The sequence below is a fragment of the Pteronotus mesoamericanus genome, unplaced genomic scaffold, assembly GCF_021234165.1.
Source record: "Pteronotus mesoamericanus isolate MK-2021 breed Mesoamerican mustached bat unplaced genomic scaffold, CSHL_Meso_final contig_192, whole genome shotgun sequence".
Lineage (NCBI taxonomy): Eukaryota > Metazoa > Chordata > Mammalia > Chiroptera > Mormoopidae > Pteronotus > Pteronotus mesoamericanus.
The window spans coordinates 3,294,909-3,310,326 of record NW_026555082.1 but is presented as its reverse complement, the minus strand read 5'-3'; the positions used below and the strand labels follow the sequence as shown (position 1 = coordinate 3,310,326).

The 15,418-nt window shown below is 70.5% G+C and overlaps 1 protein-coding gene across 1 annotated transcript in view; it reads left to right on the top strand.

The window, feature by feature from the left end:
* Positions 1–14,827, top strand: part of AHNAK2 (AHNAK nucleoprotein 2) — a 34,009-nt gene extending 19,182 nt beyond the window's left edge. The window contains 6 exon segments of the mRNA XM_054567704.1: positions 17–2,965; positions 2,967–4,397; positions 4,400–7,186; positions 7,660–8,601; positions 9,069–9,584; positions 10,514–14,827. Of these exon segments, the coding sequence (XP_054423679.1) occupies positions 17–2,965; positions 2,967–4,397; positions 4,400–7,186; positions 7,660–8,601; positions 9,069–9,584; positions 10,514–14,728 (12,840 nt within the window). The 3' untranslated portion in view covers positions 14,729–14,827.
* The last annotated feature ends 591 nt before the right edge of the window (positions 14,828–15,418 follow it).

Here is a 15,418-nt window from a genome sequence, read left to right as displayed (position 1 = left end):
CGGCAAGCCCCTCGAGGCCTCGGTGGACGTGTCGCTGCCCTCGCTGCAGGCCGACGTGAAGACCAGTGACCTCAGCGTGCAGCTGCCCTCTGCCGACGTGGACGTCAAGGCCGGCGAGCTGGGCGTGAGGCTGCCCGCGGGCCAGCTGCCCGAGGGCCAGCTCCAGGGCCCCGCCGCCGGAGCCGGACTCAAGGGCCACCTGCCCAAGGTGCAGATGCCCAGCATCAAGATGCCGAAAGTGGACTTCAAGGGCCCCCAGGTGGACATCAAGGGGCCCAAGCTGGACGTGAGGGGCGCCAAGGGCGAGGTGACCGGCCCCGACGTGGAGGCGTCGCTGCCCGGCGTGGAGCTGGACATCCAGGCGCCCGGCGCCACGCTGGAGGGCGACGTCGGCCTCGGGGACAAGGAGGGGGCCAGCAAGTTCAAGATGCCCAAGTTCAAGATGCCGTCCTTCGGCGTGTCGGCGGCCGGCAAGCCCCTCGAGGCCTCGGTGGACGTGTCGCTGCCCTCGCTGCAGGCCGACGTGAAGACCAGTGACCTCAGCGTGCAGCTGCCCTCTGCCGACGTGGACGTCAAGGCCGGCGAGCTGGGCGTGAGGCTGCCCGCGGGCCCGCTGCCCGAGGGCCAGCTCCAGGGCCCCGCCGCCGGAGCCGGACTCAAGGGCCACCTGCCCAAGGTGCAGATGCCCAGCATCAAGATGCCGAAAGTGGACATCAAGGGCCCCCAGGTGGACATCAAGGGGCCCAAGCTGGACGTGAGGGGCGCCAAGGGCGAGGTGACCGGCCCCGACGTGGAGGCGTCGCTGCCCGGCGTGGAGCTGGACATCCAGGCGCCCGGCGCCACGCTGGAGGGCGACGTCGGCCTCGGGGACAAGGAGGGGGCCAGCAAGTTCAAGATGCCCAAGTTCAAGATGCCGTCCTTCGGCGTGTCGGCGGCCGGCAAGCCCCTCGAGGCCTCGGTGGACGTGTCGCTGCCCTCGCTGCAGGCCGACGTGAAGACCAGTGACCTCAGCGTGCAGCTGCCCTCTGCCGACGTGGACGTCAAGGCCGGCGAGCTGGGCGTGAGGCTGCCCGCGGGCCAGCTGCCCGAGGGCCAGCTCCAGGGCCCCGCCGCCGGAGCCGGACTCAAGGGCCACCTGCCCAAGGTGCAGATGCCCAGCATCAAGATGCCGAAAGTGGACTTCAAGGGCCCCCAGGTGGACATCAAGGGGCCCAAGCTGGACGTGAGGGGCGCCAAGGGCGAGGTGACCGGCCCCGACGTGGAGGCGTCGCTGCCCGGCGTGGAGCTGGACATCCAGGCGCCCGGCGCCACGCTGGAGGGCGACGTCGGCCTCGGGGACAAGGAGGGGGCCAGCAAGTTCAAGATGCCCAAGTTCAAGATGCCGTCCTTCGGCGTGTCGGCGGCCGGCAAGCCCCTCGAGGCCTCGGTGGACGTGTCGCTGCCCTCGCTGCAGGCCGACGTGAAGACCAGTGACCTCAGCGTGCAGCTGCCCTCTGCCGACGTGGACGTCAAGGCCGGCGAGCTGGGCGTGAGGCTGCCCGCGGGCCAGCTGCCCGAGGGCCAGCTCCAGGGCCCCGCCGCCGGAGCCGGACTCAAGGGCCACCTGCCCAAGGTGCAGATGCCCAGCATCAAGATGCCGAAAGTGGACTTCAAGGGCCCCCAGGTGGACATCAAGGGGCCCAAGCTGGACGTGAGGGGCGCCAAGGGCGAGCTGACCGGCCCCGACGTGGAGGCGTCGCTGCCCGGCGTGGAGCTGGACATCCAGGCGCCCGGCGCCACGCTGGAGGGCGACGTCGGCCTCGGGGACAAGGAGGGGGCCAGCAAGTTCAAGATGCCCAAGTTCAAGATGCCGTCCTTCGGCGTGTCGGCGGCCGGCAAGGAGCTGGGGACGTCCGTGGACGTGCCGGCGCCCAAGGCCACGGCGGAGGTGAGCCTGCCCGCCGTGGCGGGCGAGGTGCGCGCCCCGGAGGGCGGCGTCCAGCTGCCGTCCGCGGACTTGGAGCTGCCGGGGGCCGAGCTGGAGGTGGCCCTGCCCGAGGGAGAGGTGGCGCTGGGCGAGCTGAAGGGCAGGGCCGACGGGGCCCGGTTCAAGGGCCACCTGCCCAAGGTGCAGATGCCCAGCATCAAGATGCCCAAGGTGGACATCAAGGGCCCCCAGGTGGACATCAAGGGGCCGAAGCTGGACGTGAGGGGCGCCAAGGGCGAGCTGACCGGCCCCGACGTGGAGGCGTCGCTGCCCGGCGTGGAGCTGGACATCCAGGCGCCCGGCGCCACGCTGGAGGGCGACGTCGGCCTCGGGGACAAGGAGGGGGCCAGCAAGTTCAAGATGCCCAAGTTCAAGATGCCGTCCTTCGGCGTGTCGGCGGCCGGCAAGCCCCTCGAGGCCTCGGTGGACGTGTCGCTGCCCTCGCTGCAGGCCGACGTGAAGACCAGTGACCTCAGCGTGCAGCTGCCCTCTGCCGACGTGGACGTCAAGGCCGGCGAGCTGGGCGTGAGGCTGCCCGCGGGCCAGCTGCCCGAGGGCCAGCTCCAGGGCCCCGCCGCCGGAGCCGGACTCAAGGGCCACCTGCCCAAGGTGCAGATGCCCAGCATCAAGATGCCCAAGGTGGACATCAAGGGCCCCCAGGTGGACATCAAGGGGCCGAAGCTGGACGTGAGGGGCGCCAAGGGCGAGCTGACCGGCCCCGACGTGGAGGCGTCGCTGCCCGGCGTGGAGCTGGACATCCAGGCGCCCGGCGCCACGCTGGAGGGCGACGTCGGCCTCGGGGACAAGGAGGGGGCCAGCAAGTTCAAGATGCCCAAGTTCAAGATGCCGTCCTTCGGCGTGTCGGCGGCCGGCAAGCCCCTCGAGGCCTCGGTGGACGTGTCGCTGCCCTCGCTGCAGGCCGACGTGAAGACCAGTGACCTCAGCGTGCAGCTGCCCTCTGCCGACGTGGACGTCAAGGCCGGCGAGCTGGGCGTGAGGCCTGCCCGCGGGCCAGCTGCCCGAGGGCCAGCTCCAGGGCCCCGCCGCCGGAGCCGGACTCAAGGGCCACCTGCCCAAGGTGCAGATGCCCAGCATCAAGATGCCGAAAGTGGACTTCAAGGGCCCCCAGGTGGACATCAAGGGGCCCAAGCTGGACGTGAGGGGCGCCAAGGGCGAGCTGACCGGCCCCGACGTGGAGGCGTCGCTGCCCGGCGTGGAGCTGGACATCCAGGCGCCCGGCGCCACGCTGGAGGGCGACGTCGGCCTCGGGGACAAGGAGGGGGCCAGCAAGTTCAAGATGCCCAAGTTCAAGATGCCGTCCTTCGGCGTGTCGGCGGCCGGCAAGGAGCTGGGGACGTCCGTGGACGTGCCGGCGCCCAAGGCCACGGCGGAGGTGAGCCTGCCCGCCGTGGCGGGCGAGGTGCGCGCCCCGGAGGGCGGCGTCCAGCTGCCGTCCGCGGACTTGGAGCTGCCGGGGGCCGAGCTGGAGGTGGCCCTGCCCGAGGGAGAGGTGGCGCTGGGCGAGCTGAAGGGCAGGGCCGACGGGGCCCGGTTCAAGGGCCACCTGCCCAAGGTGCAGATGCCCAGCATCAAGATGCCCAAGGTGGACATCAAGGGCCCCCAGGTGGACATCAAGGGGCCGAAGCTGGACGTGAGGGGCGCCAAGGGCGAGCTGACCGGCCCCGACGTGGAGGCGTCGCTGCCCGGCGTGGAGCTGGACATCCAGGCGCCCGGCGCCACGCTGGAGGGCGACGTCGGCCTCGGGGACAAGGAGGGGGCCAGCAAGTTCAAGATGCCCAAGTTCAAGATGCCGTCCTTCGGCGTGTCGGCGGCCGGCAAGCCCCTCGAGGCCTCGGTGGACGTGTCGCTGCCCTCGCTGCAGGCCGACGTGAAGACCAGTGACCTCAGCGTGCAGCTGCCCTCTGCCGACGTGGACGTCAAGGCCGGCGAGCTGGGCGTGAGGCTGCCCGCGGGCCAGCTGCCCGAGGGCCAGCTCCAGGGCCCCGCCGCCGGAGCCGGACTCAAGGGCCACCTGCCCAAGGTGCAGATGCCCAGCATCAAGATGCCGAAAGTGGACTTCAAGGGCCCCCAGGTGGACATCAAGGGGCCCAAGCTGGACGTGAGGGGCGCCAAGGGCGAGCTGACCGGCCCCGACGTGGAGGCGTCGCTGCCCGGCGTGGAGCTGGACATCCAGGCGCCCGGCGCCACGCTGGAGGGCGACGTCGGCCTCGGGGACAAGGAGGGGGCCAGCAAGTTCAAGATGCCCAAGTTCAAGATGCCGTCCTTCGGCGTGTCGGCGGCCGGCAAGCCCCTCGAGGCCTCGGTGGACGTGTCGCTGCCCTCGCTGCAGGCCGACGTGAAGACCAGTGACCTCAGCGTGCAGCTGCCCTCTGCCGACGTGGACGTCAAGGCCGGCCGAGCTGGGCGTGAGGCCTGCCCGCGGGCCAGCTGCCCGAGGGCGAGCTGCAGGGCCCGGCCGCCGGGGCCGGACTCAAGGGCCACCTGCCCAAGGTGCAGATGCCCAGCATCAAGATGCCGAAGGTGGACTTCAAGGGCCCCCAGGTGGACATCAAGGGGCCCAAGCTGGACGTGAGGGGCGCCAAGGGCGAGGTGACCGGCCCCGACGTGGAGGCGTCGCTGCCCGGCGTGGAGCTGGACATCCAGGCGCCCGGCGCCACGCTGGAGGGCGACGTCGGCCTCGGGGACAAGGAGGGGGCCAGCAAGTTCAAGATGCCCAAGTTCAAGATGCCGTCCTTCGGCGTGTCGGCGGCCGGCAAGCCCCTCGAGGCCTCGGTGGACGTGTCGCTGCCCTCGCTGCAGGCCGACGTGAAGACCAGTGACCTCAGCGTGCAGCTGCCCTCTGCCGACGTGGACGTCAAGGCCGGCGAGCTGGGCGTGAGGCTGCCCGCGGGCCAGCTGCCCGAGGGCCAGCTCCAGGGCCCCGCCGCCGGAGCCGGACTCAAGGGCCACCTGCCCAAGGTGCAGATGCCCAGCATCAAGATGCCGAAAGTGGACTTCAAGGGCCCCCAGGTGGACATCAAGGGGCCCAAGCTGGACGTGAGGGGCGCCAAGGGCGAGGTGACCGGCCCCGACGTGGAGGCGTCGCTGCCCGGCGTGGAGCTGGACATCCAGGCGCCCGGCGCCACGCTGGAGGGCGACGTCGGCCTCGGGGACAAGGAGGGGGCCAGCAAGTTCAAGATGCCCAAGTTCAAGATGCCGTCCTTCGGCGTGTCGGCGGCCGGCAAGGAGCTGGGGACGTCCGTGGACGTGCCGGCGCCCAAGGCCACGGCGGAGGTGAGCCTGCCCGCCGTGGCGGGCGAGGTGCGCGCCCCGGAGGGCGGCGTCCAGCTGCCGTCCGCGGACTTGGAGCTGCCGGGGGCCGAGCTGGAGGTGGCCCTGCCCGAGGGAGAGGTGGCGCTGGGCGAGCTGAAGGGCAGGGCCGACGGGGCCCGGTTCAAGGGCCACCTGCCCAAGGTGCAGATGCCCAGCATCAAGATGCCCAAAGTGGACATCAAGGGCCCCCAGGTGGACATCAAGGGGCCGAAGCTGGACGTGAGGGGCGCCAAGGGCGAGCTGACCGGCCCCGACGTGGAGGCGTCGCTGCCCGGCGTGGAGCTGGACATCCAGGCGCCCGGCGCCACGCTGGAGGGCGACGTCGGCCTCGGGGACAAGGAGGGGGCCAGCAAGTTCAAGATGCCCAAGTTCAAGATGCCGTCCTTCGGCGTGTCGGCGGCCGGCAAGCCCCTCGAGGCCTCGGTGGACGTGTCGCTGCCCTCGCTGCAGGCCGACGTGAAGACCAGTGACCTCAGCGTGCAGCTGCCCTCTGCCGACGTGGACGTCAAGGCCGGCGAGCTGGGCGTGAGGCTGCCCGCGGGCCAGCTGCCCGAGGGCCAGCTCCAGGGCCCCGCCGCCGGAGCCGGACTCAAGGGCCACCTGCCCAAGGTGCAGATGCCCAGCATCAAGATGCCGAAAGTGGACTTCAAGGGCCCCCAGGTGGACATCAAGGGGCCCAAGCTGGACGTGAGGGGCGCCAAGGGCGAGCTGACCGGCCCCGACGTGGAGGCGTCGCTGCCCGGCGTGGAGCTGGACATCCAGGCGCCCGGCGCCACGCTGGAGGGCGACGTCGGCCTCGGGGACAAGGAGGGGGCCAGCAAGTTCAAGATGCCCAAGTTCAAGATGCCGTCCTTCGGCGTGTCGGCGGCCGGCAAGGAGCTGGGGACGTCCGTGGACGTGCCGGCGCCCAAGGCCACGGCGGAGGTGAGCCTGCCCGCCGTGGCGGGCGAGGTGCGCGCCCCGGAGGGCGGCGTCCAGCTGCCGTCCGCGGACTTGGAGCTGCCGGGGGCCGAGCTGGAGGTGGCCCTGCCCGAGGGAGAGGTGGCGCTGGGCGAGCTGAAGGGCAGGGCCGACGGGGCCCGGTTCAAGGGCCACCTGCCCAAGGTGCAGATGCCCAGCATCAAGATGCCCAAGGTGGACATCAAGGGCCCCCAGGTGGACATCAAGGGGCCGAAGCTGGACGTGAGGGGCGCCAAGGGCGAGCTGACCGGCCCCGACGTGGAGGCGTCGCTGCCCGGCGTGGAGCTGGACATCCAGGCGCCCGGCGCCACGCTGGAGGGCGACGTCGGCCACGGGGACAAGGAGGGGGCCAGCAAGTTCAAGATGCCCAAGTTCAAGATGCCGTCCTTCGGCGTGTCGGCGGCCGGCAAGCCCCTCGAGGCCTCGGTGGACGTGTCGCTGCCCTCGCTGCAGGCCGACGTGAAGACCAGTGACCTCAGCGTGCAGCTGCCCTCTGCCGACGTGGACGTCAAGGCCGGCGAGCTGGGCGTGAGGCTGCCCGCGGGCCAGCTGCCCGAGGGCCAGCTCCAGGGCCCCGCCGCCGGAGCCGGACTCAAGGGCCACCTGCCCAAGGTGCAGATGCCCAGCATCAAGATGCCCAAGGTGGACATCAAGGGCCCCCAGGTGGACATCAAGGGGCCCAAGCTGGACGTGAGGGGCGCCAAGGGCGAGCTGACCGGCCCCGACGTGGAGGCGTCGCTGCCCGGCGTGGAGCTGGACATCCAGGCGCCCGGCGCCACGCTGGAGGGCGACGTCGGCCTCGGGGACAAGGAGGGGGCCAGCAAGTTCAAGATGCCCAAGTTCAAGATGCCGTCCTTCGGCGTGTCGGCGGCCGGCAAGCCCCTCGAGGCCTCGGTGGACGTGTCGCTGCCCTCGCTGCAGGCCGACGTGAGACCAGTGACCTCGAGGCGTGCGAGGCTGCCCTCTGCCGACGTGGACGTCAAGGCCGGGCCGAGCTGGGCGTGAGGCTGCCCGCGGGCCAGCTGCGCGAGGGCCAGCTCCAGGGCCCCGCCGCCGGAGCCGGACTCAAGGGCCACCTGCCCAAGGTGCAGATGCCCAGCATCAAGATGCCGAAGGTGGACTTCAAGGGCCCCCAGGTGGACATCAAGGGGCCCAAGCTGGACGTGAGGGGCGCCAAGGGCGAGCTGACCGGCCCCGACGTGGAGGCGTCGCTGCCCGGCGTGGAGCTGGACATCCAGGCGCCCGGCGCCACGCTGGAGGGCGACGTCGGCCTCGGGGACAAGGAGGGGGCCAGCAAGTTCAAGATGCCCAAGTTCAAGATGCCGTCCTTCGGCGTGTCGGCGGCCGGCAAGGAGCTGGGGACGTCCGTGGACGTGCCGGCGCCCAAGGCCACGGCGGAGGTGAGCCTGCCCGCCGTGGCGGGCGAGGTGCGCGCCCCGGAGGGCGGCGTCCAGCTGCCGTCCGCGGACTTGGAGCTGCCGGGGGCCGAGCTGGAGGTGGCCCTGCCCGAGGGAGAGGTGGCGCTGGGCGAGCTGAAGGGCAGGGCCGACGGGGCCCGGTTCAAGGGCCACCTGCCCAAGGTGCAGATGCCCAGCATCAAGATGCCCAAGGTGGACATCAAGGGCCCCCAGGTGGACATCAAGGGGCCGAAGCTGGACGTGAGGGGCGCCAAGGGCGAGCTGACCGGCCCCGACGTGGAGGCGTCGCTGCCCGGCGTGGAGCTGGACATCCAGGCGCCCGGCGCCACGCTGGAGGGCGACGTCGGCCTCGGGGACAAGGAGGGGGCCAGCAAGTTCAAGATGCCCAAGTTCAAGATGCCGTCCTTCGGCGTGTCGGCGGCCGGCAAGCCCCTCGAGGCCTCGGTGGACGTGTCGCTGCCCTCGCTGCAGGCCGACGTGAAGACCAGTGACCTCAGCGTGCAGCTGCCCTCTGCCGACGTGGACGTCAAGGCCGGCGAGCTGGGCGTGAGGCTGCCCGCGGGCCAGCTGCCCGAGGGCCAGCTCCAGGGCCCCGCCGCCGGAGCCGGACTCAAGGGCCACCTGCCCAAGGTGCAGATGCCCAGCATCAAGATGCCGAAAGTGGACTTCAAGGGCCCCCAGGTGGACATCAAGGGGCCCAAGCTGGACGTGAGGGGCGCCAAGGGCGAGCTGACCGGCCCCGACGTGGAGGCGTCGCTGCCCGGCGTGGAGCTGGACATCCAGGCGCCCGGCGCCACGCTGGAGGGCGACGTCGGCCTCGGGGACAAGGAGGGGGCCAGCAAGTTCAAGATGCCCAAGTTCAAGATGCCGTCCTTCGGCGTGTCGGCGGCCGGCAAGGCGCTGGGGACGTCCGTGGACGTGTCGGTGCCCACGGCCACGGCGGAGGTGAGCCTGCCCGCCGTGGCGGCCGAGTGCGCGCCCCGGAGCGCGGCGTCCAGCTGCCGTCCGCGGACTTGGAGCTGCCGGGGGCCGAGCTGGAGGTGGCCCTGCCCGAGGGAGAGGTGGCGCTGGGCGAGCTGCAGGGCCCGGCCGACGGAGCCGGACTCAAGGGCCACCTGCCCAAGGTGCAGATGCCCAGCATCAAGATGCCGAAGGTGGACATCAAGGGCCCCCAGGTGGACATCAAGGGGCCGAAGCTGGACGTGAGGGGCGCCAAGGGCGAGCTGACCGGCCCCGACGTGGAGGCGTCGCTGCCCGGCGTGGAGCTGGACATCCAGGCGCCCGGCGCCACGCTGGAGGGCGACGTCGGCCTCGGGGACAAGGAGGGGGCCAGCAAGTTCAAGATGCCCAAGTTCAAGATGCCGTCCTTCGGCGTGTCGGCGGCCGGCAAGCCCCTCGAGGCCTCGGTGGACGTGTCGCTGCCCTCGCTGCAGGCCGACGTGAAGACCAGTGACCTCAGCGTGCAGCTGCCCTCTGCCGACGTGGACGTCAAGGCCGGCGAGCTGGGCGTGAGGCTGCCCGCGGGCCAGCTGCCCGAGGGCCAGCTCCAGGGCCCCGCCGCCGGAGCCGGACTCAAGGGCCACCTGCCCAAGGTGCAGATGCCCAGCATCAAGATGCCGAAAGTGGACTTCAAGGGCCCCCAGGTGGACATCAAGGGGCCCAAGCTGGACGTGAGGGGCGCCAAGGGCGAGGTGACCGGCCCCGACGTGGAGGCGTCGCTGCCCGGCGTGGAGCTGGACATCCAGGCGCCCGGCGCCACGCTGGAGGGCGACGTCGGCCTCGGGGACAAGGAGGGGGCCAGCAAGTTCAAGATGCCCAAGTTCAAGATGCCGTCCTTCGGCGTGTCGGCGGCCGGCAAGCCCCTCGAGGCCTCGGTGGACGTGTCGCTGCCCTCGCTGCAGGCCGACGTGAAGACCAGTGACCTCAGCCGTGCAGCTGCCGTCTGCCGACTTGGACGTCAAGGCCGGGGCCGAGCTGGGGTGAGGCTGCCCGCGGGCGAGCTGGCGCCGAGGGCCAGCTGCAGGGCCCCGCCGCCGGAGCCGGACTCAAGGGCCACCTGCCCAAGGTGCAGATGCCCAGCATCAAGATGCCGAAGGTGGACATCAAGGGCCCCCAGGTGGACATCAAGGGGCCGAAGCTGGACGTGAGGGGCGCCAAGGGCGAGCTGACCGGCCCCGACGTGGAGGCGTCGCTGCCCGGCGTGGAGCTGGACATCCAGGCGCCCGGCGCCACGCTGGAGGGCGACGTCGGCCTCGGGGACAAGGAGGGGGCCAGCAAGTTCAAGATGCCCAAGTTCAAGATGCCGTCCTTCGGCGTGTCGGCGGCCGGCAAGGAGCTGGGGACGTCCGTGGACGTGCCGGCGCCCAAGGCCACGGCGGAGGTGAGCCTGCCCGCCGTGGCGGGCGAGGTGCGCGCCCCGGAGGGCGGCGTCCAGCTGCCGTCCGCGGACTTGGAGCTGCCGGGGGCCGAGCTGGAGGTGGCCCTGCCCGAGGGAGAGGTGGCGCTGGGCGAGCTGAAGGGCAGGGCCGACGGGGCCCGGTTCAAGGGCCACCTGCCCAAGGTGCAGATGCCCAGCATCAAGATGCCCAAGGTGGACATCAAGGGCCCCCAGGTGGACATCAAGGGGCCGAAGCTGGACGTGAGGGGCGCCAAGGGCGAGCTGACCGGCCCCGACGTGGAGGCGTCGCTGCCCGGCGTGGAGCTGGACATCCAGGCGCCCGGCGCCACGCTGGAGGGCGACGTCGGCCTCGGGGACAAGGAGGGGGCCAGCAAGTTCAAGATGCCCAAGTTCAAGATGCCGTCCTTCGGCGTGTCGGCGGCCGGCAAGCCCCTCGAGGCCTCGGTGGACGTGTCGCTGCCCTCGCTGCAGGCCGACGTGAAGACCAGTGACCTCAGCGTGCAGCTGCCCTCTGCCGACGTGGACGTCAAGGCCGGCGAGCTGGGCGTGAGGCTGCCCGCGGGCCAGCTGCCCGAGGGCCAGCTCCAGGGCCCCGCCGCCGGAGCCGGACTCAAGGGCCACCTGCCCAAGGGGCAGATGCCCAGCATCAAGATGCCGAATGTGGACTTCAAGGGCCCCCAGGTGGACATCAAGGGGCCCAAGCTGGACGTGAGGGGCGCCAAGGGCGAGGTGACCGGCCCCGACGTGGAGGCGTCGCTGCCCGGCGTGGAGCTGGACATCCAGGCGCCCGGCGCCACGCTGGAGGGCGACGTCGGCCTCGGGGACAAGGAGGGGGCCAGCAAGTTCAAGATGCCCAAGTTCAAGATGCCGTCCTTCGGCGTGTCGGCGGCCGGCAAGCCCCTCGAGGCCTCGGTGGACGTGTCGCTGCCCTCGCTGCAGGCCGACGTGAAGACCAGTGACCTCAGCGTGCAGCTGCCCTCTGCCGACGTGGACGTCAAGGCCGGCGAGCTGGGCGTGAGGCTGCCCGCGGGCCAGCTGCCCGAGGGCCAGCTCCAGGGCCCCGCCGCCGGAGCCGGACTCAAGGGCCACCTGCCCAAGGTGCAGATGCCCAGCATCAAGATGCCGAAAGTGGACTTCAGGGGCCCCCAGGTGGACATCAAGGGGCCCAAGCTGGACGTGAGGGGCGCCAAGGGCGAGCTGACCGGCCCCGACGTGCGGGTGTCGGTTCCCGGCGTTGAGGAGGATCTACAGGCTCATAGTACCACGCAGGAGGGGGACATCATTTTCGTCAGCAAGGAAGGTGCCGTCAAGGGTAGCAAGTTCAAGTTGCCGAAGGTCAGCATGCCTTTTTTTAGGTCCTCATCTAGTAAGGCTGTGTTGCAGTCTGAAATTCCTGGTGGCGCAATTCCTGCTGAACCAGGCTCCGCTCCAGTCGACTCCCTTGACCCCGTGGGTCCAGCTGATTATTCTCTTTCCATCGTCGATCTTGATGGGTCCTGTTCAGGCCACCAAACTTTAGAAAAGAGCAAAATGAAGAAACCTCAGTTTAGAAAATCCAAGGTGGTTTCTGCTCCTGAAAAGTCGCCTCAGATCCCCAGTGCTGCTGAAGGCGGCCCCGAGTCTGGCCCTGCGTCTGCCGCGGCCACTACACGCCTGGCTGTTGGCACGTGTGTCGGGGCGTCTGGGGGTCCTCAGGAGCCCTCTGTGCGCATGTCTCGACTGGGCTGGCCCAGTGCTTCGTCCGGCAGCTTCCATATCAGTGGTCAGCGTGCCGAGCCCTCTGCCATCCATTCATGGGAGAGGGTCATTCTTACAAAATACCAGGTGACCCCCCCCACAGCCCCTGCCTCTGCGGAGCTTCCTGAGGAAGCCCCTTCTGAGACCCAGGGGGCAGCTCAGCACGTCAGCACAGGGTGCTCTGAAGAACCCCCGTCCTGGGAGAGTGTCCCTTTGTCCTCGGGCAGTCACCCAGGCCCGGTGGATGCGCTGGTGGGCACGTCTGGTGGCCAGGTGACTTTTCCTAAATTCCATCGACCCAAGTTCAGGTTCCCAGGCCCCGAGACCTCATCGGCCGATGACAAGCCACAGGCCGGGGGGTGGGCCCTGTCTCCCACTAGTCCAGTGTGGGGACCAGACTCCGGGGAAGCCGCTGTGAGCTGGTGGTCAGGCACGCAGCCACCATGCGCCAGTGTCTCTGTGTCCGAGGGGACAGAAGACCCCACAGGTTGTGCTAAGCCATCAGCAGTGGCCTCAGGTAGGGGCCCAGCTGAAGACACTGAGCGTGATGGGAAAAGCAGCTCCCTAAAAATGCCGCGTCTCCGGCTCCCGTCCCTCCGGCGGTCTCCAAAGAAGGAGGCGGTGCCCAAAGCGGACCCTGGACAGAGGCCAGCTGTTGCAGCAGGTGGGCCTAGTGCCCCCGGGGATGTACCTCCTGACATGGACGGAGAGAAGGGGAGAGTGAAGACGTCCGGCTTTGCCGCGCCCAAACTGGTACTGCCCAAAATGAAGCCTTCCAAGGGCGGGGACCCGGAGCCTCCCCTTGGCAGCGCCACTGGCTCCGCCGCAGGGCTGGCCCCTCATGCCGTCACGGGGGTCAGCGCCGAGGGCGCTGCCAGTGGCAGGGGCCCCGCATCTGGCCCCCTGGACAGAGCGGGCACCGATGCCCCCCTGCCGCAGGCCCTCCGCCCCAGTGGGGGCTTTGCCGAGCCTGACCTTCCCCCGCCAGCCCCGGTGGCGGTGAGCCCGGCTGCAGGTGGCCTTCCCCCGCCGGCACACGGCCTGTCTCCTGGAGAGGGCAGCGAGGGGCATGGGCTTGGGGCTGGCTCAGCCAGCCAGCCTCTGGGGGCGGCGGCAGCCCCCTCCACAGAAGCCCCCCTCCAGGCAGCCAGTAGCCCCGCAGCCCCCGCAGCCCCCGCAGTGGGAATCATGGACAGGGATGCGGCAGCAGGAGCCGAGCCGGCCAGCTCACAGGACAGCTGGTTCTGGATGCCCTCGCTCCGCCTGCCCAGTTTCTGGCGCTCCTCCAAGGAGCGGGGTGCCGCTGCCGGGCCCGGCACTCAGCGCGACACAGAGGCAGCAGCTACAGTCACAAGCCCCGGGGTCTGTGCCCCTGGGTCAGAGGTGGCTGCACCTGCGTCCCCACCGCCCCCAGAGGCAGAGGGAGAGGCGTTAAGGCCAAGCCTCGACAGCAGAGGCTGGCAGCCGTGCCTGCCCCCCGCCACAGTGTCCTCGGACGAGCTCCCTGCTGCTGAGCGCGCCAGGCCTGGCCCCCGCGACGGCTCCCTGCCCCGGCAGGTGGCTGGAGGGAGACCTTCCAAAACCCACGCTCCTCCGGGCGAAGCAGTCGAGACCTCTGCCGGGGGTGCCGGGAGAGCGGAGCGCCAGCCTTGCCCACCCGAAGGCCCTCTTACGCTGAAGGCTTCCAGGACCGACCTGCCGGCCCAGGTCTCCATCATCGACGTGCGGCAGGTCTGGGCGGGCTCTGTGCACACTGTCAAGTTCCCCGTGTTAAAGGTGCCCAGGTTCACCTTCCCGGCCCCCGGCCCTGAGGCCGGTGTCTGTGTCCCAGCCACGAGCGAGGTGTGGTGCAGGGACAGCAGCTGGGGCCGGGGCCTGGCCCTGCGTGAGGACAGCCCCGGCGTCGGGAGCACCAGCTTCCTGAAGGCAAGCGCTGGGGCCCCCGGGCAGCAGCCCGTGGCCCTTGACCTCCCCTCAGATGCTTCCCCCGTTTCCAAGGTCAGGGTGCACATTCAAGGCGCTGGGGTCGAGGGCCAAGAGGTCACCGGACACAGTGGGGTTGCAGCAGATCTCGCCGACCTGCCGGGCCCGGAGGCTTTTTCCACTCAGATCGTGCGTGAGGCGCAGGTGCCAGCCTCCCACATCCAGACACCTTCCTACGGGTTCTCTTTGCTGAAGGGCAAGATCCTGGAGGTACCGCTGCAGGCGCAGGTGCACCTGGTCTCTCTGGACGCTCAGGCCCCTGCGGGCTTGCCAGCAGCTGCCAGGCAGGCGGCCCCAGGAGCTGAGCCCATTTGCAGAGCACTCCCGCCTGACGCTGGAGAACCGTTTGAGATCCTCTCTTCCAGCGCCCACGTGCCGGGCCCACCGACGTCGGCGTGTGAAGTGCGCTCGGGCCCCCAGCTTGCAGACAGCTGTTCGGACGAGGAGCCTGCGGAAATCCTCGAACTCACCCCTGACGTCGGCCCAGATGACGATGGGGCCCCCGCAGAGAAGGCTGGGAGCCAACGGCCCTCCGGCCGGTTCAGGTTTTGGCTCCCGAGCATTGGGTTTTCTTCCTCTGTGGGTGACGCGAGCGCTGGCCCCGCAGAAGCCGCGCCAACCCCAGCTCCGCCTGCGCCCATCCAGACGCAGCCCGAGGCCCGCCCCGGCGCGGAGCCTCCGAAGAAGCCCGAGAAGGCCGGCTGGTTCCGATTTCCCAAGTTAGGGTTCTCCTCCTCTCCCAGCAAGAAGGGGGGAAGTGCTGGGGACGACGAGGCAGGTCTGGAGGAGCCGAAGCTCCAGGAAGAAGCGGTCACCTTTTTTGATGCCCGAGAAAGCTTCTCCGTGGAGGAGCAGGAGGATGGGGAGTCCACTGAGGCTGCAGGCGCCGGGCCCGCCCCCAGCGCCGGGAGGTCCGCGGCGAGAGCAACTTAGCCAGGCTGAAGCCGGGCCGAAAAGCCAGCGCTGAGCCCGCTACCAAGTGAGGCCGCAGCTGTGGCTCTCCAGGGGGGACAGAGGCACGAAGCCAGCGAGCGAGGGTGTCCCCCGCGCAGGCATCCCTCTGGCAGGCAGGGATGCCGGGGCCGCGCGGGCAGCCTGCTCCCCAAGGGCTGCTGGGGGCGGCTTCGCCAATAAGCTTCCGGGGACCTGCCCTCACGCGCCCGGACAGACTGCTGTTTGGAGGATGGGGCGCAAGGGTGGGGGGCGGTCCCCGCCCTGCTGCTGCTGCCCGGCCGACGGGGCTTCCCTGTTCCAGGCGGAGTCCGGCATGTTCCTGGGAACCCCGTTGCCTGTGTGCTCACGAGCAGCTCGCTCTGCTGTTGACCGGCCCATGAGGCCAAGCTTCGGGGGCTTCCTGTGGCAGGCACGGAGGCGGGGCAGCCGGCGGCGGCCAGGGCGGCTGTGTCCGGGGTCGCCGTGCCCGCGCACCCCCAGCCCCCCAGTGCACACGCAGCCCTGGGTGCTCCCCCCGCCCCACTGTCCCCGACAGGCAATAAAGGATGCGGTGCACCCACAGCAAGGCTGCGAGGGCTTTTGTTCTGGGAAGCGCCGTCGCTTGGCCCCGCCCCCGCCCCCCCACACACACACGCAGTCCCGGTCCCAGGCCCCCTGGGGAGCAGGCGG